This window comes from Drosophila biarmipes, chromosome 2R, assembly GCF_025231255.1.
Source record: "Drosophila biarmipes strain raj3 chromosome 2R, RU_DBia_V1.1, whole genome shotgun sequence".
In the NCBI taxonomy this organism is placed as follows: Eukaryota; Metazoa; Arthropoda; class Insecta; order Diptera; family Drosophilidae; genus Drosophila; species Drosophila biarmipes.
Window position 1 is genome coordinate 9939237 of NC_066615.1, and position 15473 is coordinate 9954709.

The 15473-nt window shown below is 43.6% G+C and overlaps 5 protein-coding genes across 8 annotated transcripts; 2 read left to right on the forward strand and 3 right to left on the reverse strand.

Annotated features, from left to right (window-relative positions):
* Positions 1–70: 70 nt before the first annotated feature.
* Positions 71–1591, forward strand: LOC108029888 (serine protease grass). Its single transcript, XM_044091643.2, has 4 exons — positions 71–343; positions 401–446; positions 584–762; positions 821–1591. Exons 1-4 carry the CDS (start codon positions 112–114, stop codon positions 1264–1266), a joined length of 903 nt encoding a protein of 300 aa, XP_043947578.2. The 5' UTR covers positions 71–111; the 3' UTR covers positions 1267–1591.
* Positions 1592–1721: 130 nt separating this feature from the next.
* Positions 1722–3096, forward strand: LOC108029887 (serine protease grass). Its single transcript, XM_017102378.3, has 4 exons — positions 1722–1962; positions 2015–2060; positions 2239–2417; positions 2480–3096. The coding sequence occupies exons 1-4, from the start codon at positions 1737–1739 to the stop codon at positions 2959–2961; spliced, it is 933 nt and encodes a 310-aa protein (XP_016957867.2). The 5' UTR covers positions 1722–1736; the 3' UTR covers positions 2962–3096.
* A 940-nt stretch (positions 3097–4036) lies between these two features.
* LOC108029898 (uncharacterized) lies at positions 4037–4560 on the reverse strand. Its single transcript, XM_017102388.3, has one exon. The coding sequence runs from the start codon at positions 4432–4434 to the stop codon at positions 4297–4299; it is 138 nt and encodes a 45-aa protein (XP_016957877.1). The 5' UTR covers positions 4435–4560; the 3' UTR covers positions 4037–4296.
* Positions 4561–4726: 166 nt separating this feature from the next.
* Positions 4727–5646, reverse strand: LOC122818201 (uncharacterized). The gene is made up of 2 exons (XM_044092353.2): positions 4957–5646; positions 4727–4896 (listed from the first exon to the last, which is right to left on the reverse strand). Exons 1-2 carry the CDS (start codon positions 5130–5132, stop codon positions 4866–4868), a joined length of 207 nt encoding a protein of 68 aa, XP_043948288.1. The 5' UTR covers positions 5133–5646; the 3' UTR covers positions 4727–4865.
* A 98-nt stretch (positions 5647–5744) lies between these two features.
* LOC108029897 (uncharacterized) lies at positions 5745–7168 on the reverse strand. 4 transcript variants are annotated; one of them, XM_050887773.1, is made up of 6 exons: positions 7110–7156; positions 6852–7045; positions 6507–6796; positions 6200–6384; positions 5902–6007; positions 5745–5840 (listed from the first exon to the last, which is right to left on the reverse strand). In XM_050887773.1, the coding sequence occupies exons 1-3, from the start codon at positions 7154–7156 to the stop codon at positions 6684–6686; spliced, it is 354 nt and encodes a 117-aa protein (XP_050743730.1). In that variant the 3' UTR covers positions 5745–5840; positions 5902–6007; positions 6200–6384; positions 6507–6683. The 4 variants fall into 4 exon arrangements, with proteins under 4 accessions (XP_050743730.1, XP_050743729.1, XP_050743731.1 ...); XM_050887772.1 differs by having other exon boundaries at positions 5745–5844; XM_050887774.1 differs by having other exon boundaries at positions 5745–5844; positions 5902–6384; positions 7110–7168.
* Positions 7169–15473: the final 8305 nt, after the last annotated feature.

The following is a 15473-nucleotide window of genomic DNA, read 5'->3' on the forward strand; positions in this document are numbered from 1 at the left end:
TACTACAAATACTTTATTATCTGAAGTCTGCTTTTTTTGGGTTTCTAATAAATTCCCAAATAAACAACGCTTGCCAAAAATACGAAGATGAGCTGAGGGTATCAGTATGGAATGAGTTGTCGCGGAATGAAGTGTGTTTTCACTGGAATAGCAGCGCTCTTGTGCCTGTGGCTTCAAGTCCCTGGGTCTTCTTCCCAATACTTGGAGCAGGATTGCGGCACAGTGTCTAAAATAGCACCCAAAATCATAGGGGGTACGCCCGCGGGACTAGGAATGCATCCTTGGATGGCCTTTCTGCACACTTCGGAATACTTCAGATGCTCTGGTTCCCTTATCAATCACTGTAAGTTTGAAAAGGAATCACATATTGGCAAGCTGATAAATAATATTTATTTGACAGGGTTCGTTCTGACGGCGGCCCACTGCTTTGAGCGAGGGGTGGACTAGTAAGCATCCTTTTACATATATTAATTTTAAATAAGCAACCCCATAGAATCTTTGGTTAATAGAAGTCCCATCAATACATAAAATGTTATATTCTATTTTTATGTGTTTCCTATTCTAACAATTTGGATTCTTTCAGCTATGTGCGGTTGGGTGAATACAATAGAGATACAGATGTAGACTCCGAGGGAGAGAGGCACATGCCTGCCTTCGTGGAGTACAGGGTAGATAGAGGTTTCAGGCACATACTCTTCCAAAAGAAGGACTACTCCCACGACATAGGTTTGCTGAAGCTCAACAAGAGGGTGGAGTACTTAAGTGGGTCCAGTGAGCTCCCAAAAGCGACTGTTATACTAATCAGTGAAGTTTCTTTCAGTTCATATCCGACCCATCTGCATTCTAGATAATAGCAATATGAAGTGGCTGGTGGAGGAGGCCACCTCGCTCGAAGCAGTCGGCTGGGGACGGACCTCATCGGATCCACATTCCAAGGGCAGTCGTGTTCTTCAAAAAAAGGAACTGCAGGTCAGGAATGAAACTTTCTGCGTCCGTGAGTTTACCCGGTTAGTGAAGGACGAACAGATCTGCGTGGGCAGCGAAAGGGGTAAGCTCTGCAGAGGAGACTCCGGTGGTCCGCAAGGCAGGGCGGTACAGATAGGGGCTGACGACCAGTTTCGCTTCGTCCAGATGGGCATTGCCAGCTATACGGAGGACGAATGCAGGAACCTCAGCATTATCACCAACGTCGTGAGCCACGCCGAGTGGATCAAAGGCATAGTGAATTGGTATACCCCGACGATTAATCGAAAAAATATTATTTAGGTTCCAATAAGCCACGTGGCTCTATATAAATATCGCAGTATAAATATCGCAGTAAGGGGAGCCAGGATCGGGAATAAAGCTCTACAGTTTCTGGGTTTTTTAATGGCCTGATAACAATCTGCGTAAATAAAAAAATTTGATGAATAGATTTAAGCATAAATAAATAATATTTTTGAGCAGACAATCTTTATCTAGTAAAAAGTTAAAGTGATTCTTTATTTCCTGTATAATAAAAAAGGTCAAACAAAAAATGTCTGAGAGTTAATTGTTTATATAGACTAGCCGAGATGCTTATCTTTAAATAAATAATCATTTTGTATGTTAAGTACAGTCTTTTTGGAAAAAACGATTCGTCAAAAGCCAAACTTTAATAAAGAATTTTTGCATGGGTGCTTACCCGGATAAGAGACTCCTGATAAGGGCCTCTTATGAGGCAACGAAATAGCGCTCCCGCCTCGCAGCATCAGAGAATGAGTCGCAGCGGAGTGATGAAGACGATCATCGCGGTTATCGCCTGCCTTTGGCCAGGGGTCCTGGGCTCCAAGCCGCTTCTCCTGGAGGAGGATTGCGGAACGGAAATTCGAATGGCCGACAGAATCATGAACGGTCAAGCGGCGAAGTTGGGAGAAAATCCATGGATGGCTTATCTAACAACTCCCAGTGGACCCAATTGTTCCGGCACCCTTATCAACCACTGTTCGTTGTAGGTTAGGCATTCGCCTGGCACATACTAAATGTTTCTTTTCAGGGTTTGTCCTAACAGCTGCCCAATGCATTCCCGACGACTTGGAAATGTAAGTTCTAAAAAACACATTATTTATAAGCAAATGCAAGCAATATTCTTGTGATCTTGGCTAGGTAACTTTACTTAATATCAGGCTGAAAATATTCAACTTTTTCAGACAAGTTTACCTGAGATATTACTAAGTACTAGTACCAAATATGGAAACTGATGATATGATATACTTTCAGAACGGTTCACCTGGGCGAGTACAACTTAGACACCAAGGTGGATTGTGAGAAGCACAGGTGCCAGAAAGCGGTCCAGGAGTACGCCGTGGACATGGCCTTCAAGCATGCGTTTTACGAACCGGAAACACATGACAACGACATAGGGATGTTGCGGCTCGACAAGAGGGTGACGTACTTAGGTAGGTCAGCACCGGACTGGGATTTGGCCTTAATTAAGTTACCTTACCTCTCCCATCTGCAGTTCACATAAAACCCATTTGTATTTTTGTGGACGAACGGATGAGGGAACAAGTGGATCAGCTCAACACGTTCACGACCACCGGCTGGGGAGAGACTGGCGAGAAAAAGAGGAGCAGCGTTCTCCAGAAAATGGACATCAGCCGCCAACCCAAAGAGTTATGCTCTGAAATCTTTGGGAAACCCTTGAGCTCCGATCAGATTTGCGGCGGCAACGGCAACAGCACTCTCTGCACTGGAGACATCGGTAGTCCGCAGATCCGCGAAATGAGGCACAAGAACCACTACCGCTATGTCCAAGTGGGCCTCGCCAGTTGGGTGAGCAATCAGTGCCTGAACGCCAGCGTGCTCACAGATGTATTGGGCCACGGCCACTGGATAGAACGGGTGGTGAGGCAGTTCGGACCCGCCCAAGACATGCAGAGACCTTCACCATTTAGACCGAATGATGAAGTCCCCGAATTCTACCCAGTTAAGAACTTTTAAATCTGAGAAAATATGATATCGCTTGTAAGGGGTTCAAAATTAAGCTACTTAAAAAATTATCATAATCAAATTTTATAAGTTCAGGCAGTAACAAGTTATCAAATAAAGCTTACTAGGCTTATACTGCTTCCAAGAAGTCGTATTCCATTATTGGCGTATGAAACCTTGTTGGTATTGATAAGAATCAATAGACTAAACCAACAGATAAGAAATGAGAGGGAAGACCCATTTGCATTTCCAATTCCCCTCTCTCAGATTACACTTGTTTACAAGTTAATCAATAACTTTTCCTCTAGGATGCTGGTAATTCTGATTCAGGGATTCTACTCTTGTATAGAGAATAACACTGAAATTAATCAATTTCATGCAAATCGCGGAAATATAACTTAGTTAACTATCTTATAATGGTAGCTTTTGTTTTTAGATACAAAGTATTTGCCTTGACAACATATGTATATTTTACATTTGAAATGTATTCGGTTGAAAACCTGGCTTAACCCTGGAAATGTAAGATACTTTTGCTACATGTTATTCTACATATGAAATGGTATAGGTCTGTGTAAAAAGTATTTCTAAGCATTTTATTATTTTTGTAAATTAAAAAATGTTTTTAAAAAAAGTATAAATAAATAAAACCACAATAAAAATAATGAGGAACTGCATTATATTATATTATTCTTAATTAAAAAGTGTATTAATCTTGGTAATGCCAACTGTTAATGATCCTAAAATTAGTTTTCACCAAAAACTTTGTTAAAAACACACTTGTTTCAATAAAAAATTATTAGCTAAGGTCAGCTTCTCAATTGTGTCAGGGATAAAGAAAGAAATTCGTGCTGACGTCGTCTCAAGCTGACATACACGTGCTTATAATAAATTCATCTTCAAAAACAATCTCGTATCGCTTGGAATTGCAACCCGTTTGAGGGGAGTGCGGCCAGCTTGCTAATCGATTTTTGTGGTCAGATCTCATATGGGAGTTGACTCAATGCATATCGTAAAAGTACGCGATACAAACAACATACAAGTAAAGAATTCTATTCCAGTTTCGATTTTTATAAATTAAAAACTCAAATATATTTATTATTATATTTATTATTATATTTATTTATATAATTAACACAATGATATGTTAATTGTGTATAATAGGGGGTTGAACATAATTTAGTATATACAAGATAAGTTATGCTATTCTACGAGGGGCGAGTTTGGTAGTCAAGAGAATGCATATAAGGTTGTTTTTCAGTTTGTTGATATGACGATATGTCAACCGGTTATTCTGCCGCATTGTCGAGGGACTAGGTGGGATTGGGGTCCAGAGATTCTCCCGGCGGTTCAGTGCATCGTGTGCCTGGGGTGGATGTAGTGGGAGCCGCCGTTGTTGTCCTCCCGGTATATGGCCGTCATCAGGAGGAGAAGGCTGCCGGCGATCAGAGCTCTGAGAGTGCTGTCAACGAATCGAATGATCTCCATGTTCTGGTGCTCGACAACTGGTTGTGGGGGCTCAGCAATTAGCAATCTTCACTGGCCTGGCTTCGGAACGATACTGAGCTCTCGGCTTGGAGGCGTCCGGAATTTATGGCAGCTCCAAGCGTTGTGTTTTCCCCTGGTGGTGGCATGGGGAATCGCCGGTGTAGGGGTAGTTTCCCAGTTGCTGGCCTGGTAATGCCCCGTTCCGCTGGCGGCATGCCTGCACCGCAGCCCCAGTTTACGATGCCACAAAATTACGAATGTATTTCTGCATTCTGAAATCAAAACGAATCGAAAACCTCTCCGAACCCAGATCGTTGACTGCCGTCTCTCTGGGCCTCGCTATCACGAATTTAACTAACACATTTTGGCATCGTCTACGTGCGCAGATTGCAAATCCGAGGCAGCTGCGCATTTTCTTGGCTCATTGCTCTTTAGATCTGGCAGAGACTGGACTCGAGAAATCTGGAAGCATTCAGCTGAAGTCGGGACTCTTTCAGAGTATATGTTCGTTCCCCAACTCACCTCATATAACGCTGAAACTTTGGACTGTGACAGAATTGAGTGCAGTAGCGCCACATATTGCCCGAGATTTTTCTATATAGAGAAAGAGTATTTACGGAGAGACTTCGGGAAATGCGAATGGGATTCAGGGCCCAGTGCACGGGAAAATCCCGCTCGACGTTCTGTAAGTGCGGCATCCTCCGGTGAGTTCTAGTTGAGGACTGAACGGGAAGGGAGAATGATCTCAGGTAGGCCCAAGCAGCTGCTTTCTTTTCCCGCCTCAACTGCCGAGGGATAGGTCATGTCCCTGTGATCAAGATGGGGTGTGGAAATGCGTACGATTCGCAATCTGTGCCTCAAAGGAAAAGCCTTCTAACAAAGAGTTCACTGAACAAATGGATTAGTAAGAAAATGTATACTCTAAATTAATTTGTTGAAATATATGCTATAAACATTTTTGATTATACTTACTCATTATTTAATAGGTATATGTATAGGCAAGTCTTATCGCTACGACTTGCTTTAAATAGTGTGAATAATTTTATAAGTATTAAGCTGATTTTTTTTAAATATTTAAAAACAATAATCAAACAAGGAAAGTATTTTAATCACGTATTTATAGCATAATATATTGGAATCAAAATATATGAACTATTGTTTACTAAACAGTTGTTTTGTCTTTGTTATTCGCCCCACAGTTTTGATAATTTATACAGTTTATAAATTATTATTATACTTATATATATTTTGCTGTTGTAAATGTAATCTTTTTTCTGTCTTGCACTTGAATAAGTAAGTTTTATCTGAGATTTAATCCTCTTAGAAGAAAGTATACATATATTATTCGAGATTGTTTAATAAACATTGATATACAATTTAAGAAAACACTTAAGCCGCATTCTGTTCTTCCTTTTGGAAAATAAAGGTATAGTCAATTGTAACAAATCTATTTAAAGCTGCACTTACTCTTGTAGATTACTTGCAGTCTTGTCTTGGGATTGCGATTACTGCTGCTATAAATATGCCTTTCTTTGGGTCAGCATTTCTGGGTGGGGAATTCAACGCAGCAGACCTGTAAGTGCCGGCTGATAAAGTTTAATCTGAAGTGATTGTCTTCATGTGTAGTCTGCAGAGAGTCCCTAAATCGCGAAGATGAGTGCAAAGCAAAAGGCCGAGGTGCAGCAGAACCCAAGAGATTTAGGATAAAGGGAAACTGCAGCTGCTCCTTAAAAACAATACGCATATCTGATTCGTTGCAGAGGACCTTTTTTCATGTCCTGGGGCAGCCTCGCAGCTATCAGGTAGTTTCAAAATTAGAGATGCCTCATTAATTTGTTGCTCCAGGCGTACTACTTCCTGACCGCTTGCTACTCCACCAATAGATTGAAATAGTACTACTACTTTGTCGCAAGCTAAATCTTCCCATTTAGAATGCTTGGACAAGATCACCTAGAATGAGAAATAGGTGAGCTATGACTGGAAACATGGGCTGTGACCCATCAAGTAAAATATCTTAGATTCCCATTCACATATTATTGTACCAAGCAGGTCTGCAGGCTAAAAAAACTCACGTCAGCATAACAATGTAGACTGGATAAAAAGAGATTTATAATTATAATTTTTTCATTTAAATATGAAATTTACAAGGACTAGTTTTTATTTTTGTACGTTTCAGTTTTTCAGCTGTTTTGGAATTTTAATTCACTGTTCACTAGATAGTATCTAGCAGATTTTATACACGAATACTGTCAAATGGCCTGGTGGTTCTCTGTGCTGAGGGCGTCCACCAGCTGAGTGATCCGTTGGGCCCGCGTTAATTTCCAGGATATGCAGGAGAGGGCCGTGATGAAAAAGCCAATCGCTGAAATCCGTTACTTTAGCATGGACATGGGCCAGGATGAAGCACTGCTACTCACCCATCAGAAGAATGGCCTCGGAGGTCTCATCTTGCCAGGCTTTCGACACCACACAGAGGAGGATAAACCCGCTGAGCAGGCAGAAGGATCCCACTACCACGGCTAGGGTTATGAGTATGATCACTGGGTCGTTCAGAGGTCCGTAGTCGAAGAGAGTGCGGCAAAGGGAGGGCTTTCGGGGCAGGGAAGTACCGCTGTTAAGGAAGATCTAACTTTTTAGGATACCAATCTTTCTTTCGAACACCGATCCCTACGAACCAGGCTTGTGTGTAGGTGGGAAGAACTGGAACAGCTCTGCACTCCATCGCGATCCTCAGGAAACTGAAGTTGGAGCTCCGGACTTTTGTTTTTTGGGTGGCTGACGGGCCCTAGTTCTCCACATTCTAAATTTAGCATTAGGACGGCTGACGATCGCAGACGCGTGTCTGGGATTGGGGCAGGGTGCTATACCATCTATTAATAGAAGTCTAGGAAATGGTTCGAGCCAGCGGAACTAGCGGAACAGATGCACCTCGGCTGGCACCTTTCTCCAGCCACAATGCATCTATTTTCGTCGCTAGTTCCTCCGTTCGATTGAGCCCAGAGTTCAATGCTCTGCCTTTTGAGCTGGGGAAATCGGGAAGACGGGGCCCCGGAAAGTCTTGTAATGCAATAAATCAACTTCATTACCGGCGCACAAAAGTCGGGGGCGTGGCCGGGGCGAACAAGTGCGAATCATTAACTCGATGTCTCGAAGTTCACGTTTCGCATGTGCCAAGGTAGCGTTGACAACCGACACGCACAGTACCATGCTTTCCCCGCACTTTCCTCGCATTTCCCCATCGCCGGCGTAGTTATAGAAATATACTTATACTTGGCTGCTGCATTCAAGCGTGCTGTAAATTATGCAAAATAACGACGTCAAAGTTTCAATATAATGAAGCCAACACGGTGGGGGTTGCGCCCCATCGCAGGATGGGAATAATATAGTCTGAAATTTCATCCCTAATGCTTCTACGCTATTAAGGCAAATGTGGAGCGGGAAGCAACAGTGCACAGGTCTTAAAATGTGAGACCCAGTAAAGTCTATTTAAGGAAATCAACAAAGAACAATGTTCAGTAAGGGTACTTTATCTGGAATTTTATTTAAATGTTTTTGAAACTTACTCCGAAAACGTGTTTAGAATTGTAGAAATTATGAAACACATTTTTTTTACCGTGTGTGAAGTCTTAGAGAGTGGAAAATTTCTGACCCTAGAAGTAAAAACTTTTTGATATTTTTTCTCCCCTGAATTTGGCATGGGGCTTATATGGCCTCCCGTTATCGCTGGACCGACACTCAATCACTGCCCCGAACCCTCGAAGACATAAAAATCAAATCGAAGCCGTAGCCATAAACAATTATGAACTTTGTTGCACATTGTTGGCCACACATGGCCACACGGATCCTGCTCCTTGTCGTCGCCTTGGTTACATTGTAAAACGTTTTATTGTCGCCGCCAGCTGGCGACGATTTGTTGGCAGCAGCGCACCGCCATCAACAGCCCAACCCCCAAGCCACCCAACCACCCAGCACCACCCACTGAAACCACCGTGGCCACCAGAGGTGACAACTTGTCGGTTTTCAGGACTCTTTTTACCCTGTGAACAGAATTGAATGTGAACTTTTTGTACAAAAAGGTTAAATTCTACGCTTGTTTTTAATGCACTTAAAATGACCTCTATCGTATAAAAAAAAATAATAAATTATTTTGTTTGTGTTAAAATCTTAGAGAAGATTATAGAAGAAAAGAATCTATATTGAATTATATGAAACACAATTGTTTTGGTAAGGTTTTGGTTTTGATAGGTGGTTTTTTCTTAAAGAAAATTTCTGAATTTTAGAGATATTTAAGGTTTAGGGTACTTTATACTAATGGATCTGAAAATAAAAGAAAATACCCTTTATTCTATGTAATTATTTAATAGTATTAGGACCCTTTGTTGCTCATCACTACGGATGGACCCGCCCCAAAAATCGGATCTGAAGGTGTGAGCCGGCGGCACGACGACAACTGTTATGCTTATCGGATGCTTTCTGAATAAGAATTCGGAGGCGGATGTGGATGTGGATCCGGATCCAAGTGCGGATTCCAGGAGCTGCGGCAAATTGCTGCTGATTGTCAGGTTCAGACGACGTTGCGTAAATAACTGAATGCGGACCGAGGTGCCAACTGCCTTTGAGCCGGGCCCAAAAGTTTGGCCGGCACATTAGGAGGCGGATGGCCAAACTTCGGACCGATTAACTGGGGAGTTGGGATGGGGAAGTTCGCAGTTGGCGAAGCTGGAAATCTTATCGCCGCACAAGGAGCGTTCCTTTTTAGTGCCGCAATCAGCGCTGTTCACTTGCAATGGCCGTGGCAGGACAAATATTTTACTTTTACTCTTTCGCGTCCGCTGCCAGATTTCCTTTTTTTGCCGTCTCCGTTTCTGACTTTAACTTTCCACTTGCCACTCGCCCCCAGTTGAGCCCTCTAATGCGCTGCAAAAGTGTGCCAAAGACGCTGACAGCGAAATCAAACACAGGGCGGATACGTACATATACACGGCCAAACAGTGGAGAAGATCCCCGAGAAGGTCCGAGGAAAGGATGCACAAAGTTAAAATTAAATTAGCGTTTTTTCAGACTCCGCAGGGTGGCAGGGCCCCGAGAAGTTCGGTCATTCTGGGCCAAGGAATTAAGTCCAAGGCCACCCAACTCCCAGGGGAGTGCAGGGTATCGCTGGGTCGCATCCGAGTCCTGCCCGCTAACAAGGTATTCGCATCCTTTTGCCACTGTCTGTCACTGGCTGCTACTTAGCCAAATTAAAATTGCAGAACACTTTTCATACGCTGTCTCAGCTCGAGATACTTCACTATGCTGGGAATATTTAAAATATTATCAAAATTAATTTCAAGAAATATAAGTAGTTGCGTTTGTGTTTAAAAATATACAGGCGATATACATTTGTATTAAAATTAAGTAATCGTAAGTAAAAACATTTAAAATTAACTTAGTTATTTTCAAAATTATACTAGTTGGTCATGTTATTAAAAACAATTTTTTTAACACTCTTATAAGAGGTAAATAGTATTAAAAGAAATAGTTTGAAATAATTGGGGTGTTTAAAAAAAGGGTGTTCGTATAAAGAAAAATATCGAAAATATTTCTTAGATTCTTTATAAATAATATAAGCACTTGAGCTACATATATGTTGCTGAAATTAGTTTCTGTTTTTAATAAAAAACTTTGAAAATAAATAATTTTTATACAGATTGGAAAGAGCATTGCGGGTTCGACGAACACATTCCACACCTTCGTGTCCGTTTCGTTTTGAGTGTCCTTTTAGCGCTTCGCATTTATGCTTGTTTAAGCAAACGCCGTGTTATCGTCCGGATCCGCATCCGGATTCGTGTCCGTGTCCGAGTCCAGTCGAAAGGATAATGCGCGTAATTGTTGTCCGTGCCCGGCAGTTGGCGCTGAAGGAGCGCCTCTATTTGCATGGAACGCATTAAAAGTCGCTGGCTAAGCGCCGTGGCAATACAATTTAAGCGAGTGGCATAAGCGCAATCTGGCAAACTACGGATTATCGCAAATGCCGCACGTGGATTCGGTATGCACCTATCTGGGGCCAGAGTACAGTGCATATATGCTCGTGGCATGACTTCATTGCTTCACGATTGCTCTATTGTTCGACCAGCTTCTGTGACTTTCGCTCTCGGCGGCCCACTATCGACATACATCCGCATATCCTTACATCCTTGTCCGCATATCCGCAGCTGTCAGAAGAGCAAACAGCTCGGGCACTTCAAATACAGCCAGTTCGGGTCGAGTGCCCATTAAGCGGGATCGATAGGTTGCATATGGTCACGCTCGTTTTGAGTGCCTGGATAGGTAAAGAGACGCCTAAACCCACATTACTGTCATGAAACTCCGCTGGGCATTTCTCCAGACTTGTGAAATATTTTCACAATATCGACATTAAAAATATTGGATCTCTGTTGGCAACACAGATTTTTTAAAATTTAATATTCATTATACAAGCCTTTCTAGCCTTCAACCAAGAGTCGCCTTTAAATAGGGTCATGTAAACCATTTGAGGGAAATATATTCCGAGTGCAAACTTATGCCGCCTATGGCTTAAACTTCCATTAAGAGCCGTCCTTTGTTTGCCGAAAGTTAAAGCCCAGGCTTCAAGCTTCACTTCGCCCGAGCTTGGCTGCGAAATTGGCATATAAGTGGCTGAGCGACTAACAGGGAATATCAAAAATATTGCCATAAAATATGCCAAAGCAAGCGCCGCAGCCCCATCCGCACTCGCATCCGCAGCCAGATCCGCACCCGTATCCGCATGCAGAACCACAAGCAGTGCAGTGCAGATACAGGAGTTCCAGCGTCTTGACAGCCAGCGATTGACATGAAAGGGGGGTAAGCGGAGACAAGGTAATGAAAAATATTTCCATATTGCAAATAAAGTCAGCTTGCCAACGTGGCAGCCCTAAAACCTATTTCTCAACCCTTGTCGGCGAAGGACGCAGGACGAGGAGGTGGCCTCGTTGGCTGGCTTTTGTTTTGGCAGCCTGGCATATTTCAATTTGGGACTCGGGACCCGGCCCGAAGTTTATGCAAATTCATTTCAAGTTTCCTGACGCAACAGCAACAGCATTATCAAGCGACCTCCGACCTCCGACCTGCAACCTCGGGCCATCAGGACGATGATGATGATGATGCCGATGATGGAGACGTTGCACTTGTGCACACACGTATACACTTGTTGACCTGCCGACTTGGCCTGGCTCTTTGCCAGGATGCAGGACGCAGGTCGCAGGACGCGCTTGTTGTCCGCAAGTGTCGGCATTTGTATTATTACAATTATTACGTTGATGTGCACGGCTTCACTTTGTGGCGCTCGCTCCACGTGTGTTTGCCTGTTTGCGGTGGGCAGTCAGTTTCCGTTTCCGCTTGCGTTTGCGTTCCTGCACTCGAGCCCTACGTGGCGTACACACAATTAGCCATATTGGTCAATATTATGCCAAGTTACGCGCAATTTCGCGGTCGTGGCTTTCATTAGCTTTGTGCAGTGCCACCAAATATATGCCTATCCAGGATATATTGGACCACTGGCCGGGGGGCCCGCGAATGTGGCACTCACCCTGTTATCCTCTTTTTTTAATTAAGTTTGGAGTTGGCAAAGTTTTGCCTTGGCTTAAACAATGGCCGGCCACTCGAGACTTGTTTTCTTTGTTGCCTGCCTCCCTGCCAGCCAGTGCATAACTTGATTAAATTTCACTCCTTCCCGGCCTGTGCAGCCATAAACCACGCTCGTTTAATTTCAATCCAAAGTCTAAGCAGTAACAAGAGCCAATTCAATAAAAATTAAAAAGGAAAGCTGCTGGGGGTTGGGGGTGGCGCACGGCACAGAATGAAAGGGATGAAGCAATTACAGGAAAGCGGCAAATAAACTTGAAGAAAATTAAAAGTGGCAGCCAAGAGAAGCAGACGAAGCACACTGAAGTTGCCATCCAACTTTGATGGAGGAGGCAGCGGAAGGAGCTCGAAGGAGCAAGGACGAGGACGAGGACGAGGACGAGGATTACGGATCCCGGAAACGTATCGACTTAATTGAACAAATCGCAGTAAACGAGCCGTAAATTTTTAATATGTTTCGGTTTGCGTAAATAAAAGCTGACGCAAACTTCCTTCCACCGGGGCGAGAGCAGCGCCGCAATCGAAGGAGGCAGGTCCGAGCTCGTTTGGGTAATCGATTGTGGCTGCGGAGCCTGTTCCTGGCCAAATTAATAAATCAAATAAACGCCGAGTGGACAGGGCCGAGGTAAGCTCATTCAATTAGCAACTAGCTCCTGCTCCCGACTCACTTAATTACTTCTGACGGCTGCCGACTGATTAAAACCCAGAGCTACGGATACGGATTACCACTCGCCTCTCCGCCCGACTTTAAGCTTTGACATTTCAGCCTCAGCCGGCGGGCAGGAACAATATTTTCTTTGCCCAGTCTAGCGCAAGTCGATGTGTCTGGGCAGCTGCTTTATTTGCCTTGGGTTTTCGTCTTTTCCGCCAGCCACTCAAGTGTTAATCCAGACGACCTGGCTGTTTTTGTTTTCATCCTCAGTCACTCTTTGGCTTACGGACATCCTGGGGCAGTGGCTACGGCCAGTGGCTAATCCGAAGAATCCCGAATCAGAACGTGATCTCACATTGATCAGTGGCTGCAGTGAAAACGGCGTTCAATGATATATGTCGCCCACATGCGAGAAAGCGGAAACGGAAATGTAAGCGAAGCGTAAAAAATGCCCGACTGCGACTGCGGGTGGAATTGTCATTGTAATAGTAATTTATTGTTTGCAAAACTTTGCCGGCATTCGCACATGTCGACACCCCCAGCGGCAGGAGGAGGAGCATAGAGAAAAGCTGGGGCCTGAGATGGAGAAAAATGGCTGTGGGACAGCGTTTGACATTTGACATATGCGAGTCGTTTGACATACAAGCAAATTACATGGAACTATTTGTCTTGTCGGCTGAATCGCATAAGCTGCGAGCGGAATCCGGAATGCGGCCACGGAGCCAAAGTCGAGCCGAGATCTTTCCCAATGGCAAACATATTGAGTGCCATACGGGGCGTATGAGCAATGTGAGGGCTACAAAGGGTGCTCATTTTTTATATAATATTATACGAGCTCTACGAGGAGTGTGAGTCATGTATTTAATGCCTATAGGAGCCACCGTGGGCCACTCTGCCCAGGTAATTCATAATTAACCATGTAGAGGTGGCGGGACACAGGGCGTATGAGCAACGCGTTCCACTTTGCCAGCCAAGCAAAGTCATTCAAAATGTCCAGCAACTTTCGCCCATTGTTGTTGTGCTGCTGCATTTTGCATTAAGCCAAATGTTTTAATTAAAATGGGAAAACTTTTCCAATTAAGGGTGGACCGCATAAAAATTATCAATGCAAAGGCCGTGTTTTTAATTTCCGTATTTTGACCAGCATATTAAGCCGTAAATGGGCACTGTGACTGCCACTGTCACAGTTCGCGTCATGGTGAAGTTACTTTTCGGCTGGGCAAATTAATTAGCTGCAAAAGGCGGCAAGAGTGCTGGCAAAACTTTCATAAACTCGGTAAGCTTGCTAATTGCGTTTGTGCGAGCGTGTTTAACTTTCGAAAACTGTAACTTAAACGAGGCTAATTAGTTGAGGAACCGGCTTTAAACTTGCCTTTGCTGGGAAATACGCAGCGGGAAAAGTGCATCGATAATAATAATAATCAAGGGAAATATGTGCTCGGCAGTGCATTCACGGCGGCCCTGGGGAAAACAGGTCCTTTCGCCTGTTTCCTGTTTCATTCCGCCATCGCTCACCTGGCGCAGAGATTAAGTTTATGTGGCGCCGTGTCGTTCATGTGATTAAGTCTCGGCCGCACTGCAAATTGCTGGAGGAAGCCGTGCGCTTTCATTGCAATTAAGCCGCAACTGCCACATAATGATAAAAAGAGGGTCCTGCCGGCATAAAGCAGTGGTGAGTGCGGAGTTGGGGCTAGGGGGGCTTAATCCTGCCCCCACGAATCCACTCTCTCACTAGTTATGGCCAAGATTGCTGCCGTTCCGCTCCGGGCTTTATTTTCTTTTTATTTTGCATGTGGCACAAGGACACTTTTGGCTTTCTAACTGGGTTACCATCGTTATGGCCCGTGAAAGTTAAAGCCATTCCAAAGGTTCCGTGTGCCTGCTCAGAAGTCTTGACTTAATTGTTAGCTATGATGCCAACTTTTGATTGCTTGGCAGTAGCAGTTAGCATGTATGTGCCAGTAAAGCTTAAAAGTGCGACACCAACTTTCGATTTTGGACTGGATTTGCTTCTAAATATTGCTGTTTCAAGAGGATTTTATTTAATTTATAATTGTATAAAATTGAAATACTTTTCAAATAAATTAAATAATTAAAAAATCAAAAAGACTTCGTTTTTAAAAACTAAAACGTGTGGGATTACAACCCTTAAATAGTTATAAATAAGGAATACGTAAAAACATTATTATTAAAGTGATTATAATAAATTATAAAAATATTCATAATACATCGGTAGAGCTTACTTACGACTCCAATAGAATCTTGTGATAATATCTGAGTGATAGCTCATTTTAAGGTTCAGGACCTGAAACGGCGGTTTCTTTTTATATCTAGCGGTTAATAAAATACTGAAGGTACTTACACCTAAATGTAAGCCTTAGCAAAGCATCTTCCGAGTGTCCCGACTCATTGTCAGCCGCGAAGCAATGTTGCCAACTTTTGATTGCCTGGCAGTGGCAGCTACATGTGTGCCGCCAAAGTTTTAATAAGCAGCCAAGTTGGTGGCCCATTTTCACCTGCCTCATCTCCCTCCCCACCCCAATGCCCACGCACCTGAGCCCCTCTCTTGGCCTGGCCTTAATAGTAATTAGCACACAGAGCGCCGCTGGCCATTTGGCATTCTGAAGTGGTCAGGAGCCATCCTGCATTGCAGCTCTGGCCGTGACGTGGCACGGAATGTGTTATATATGGTACTCGGGTGAAATCTGCGCCTGTGTTTCAAGATTTCGCTGGCCATTTATCAGCCAAGAATGTGCTGAAAGTT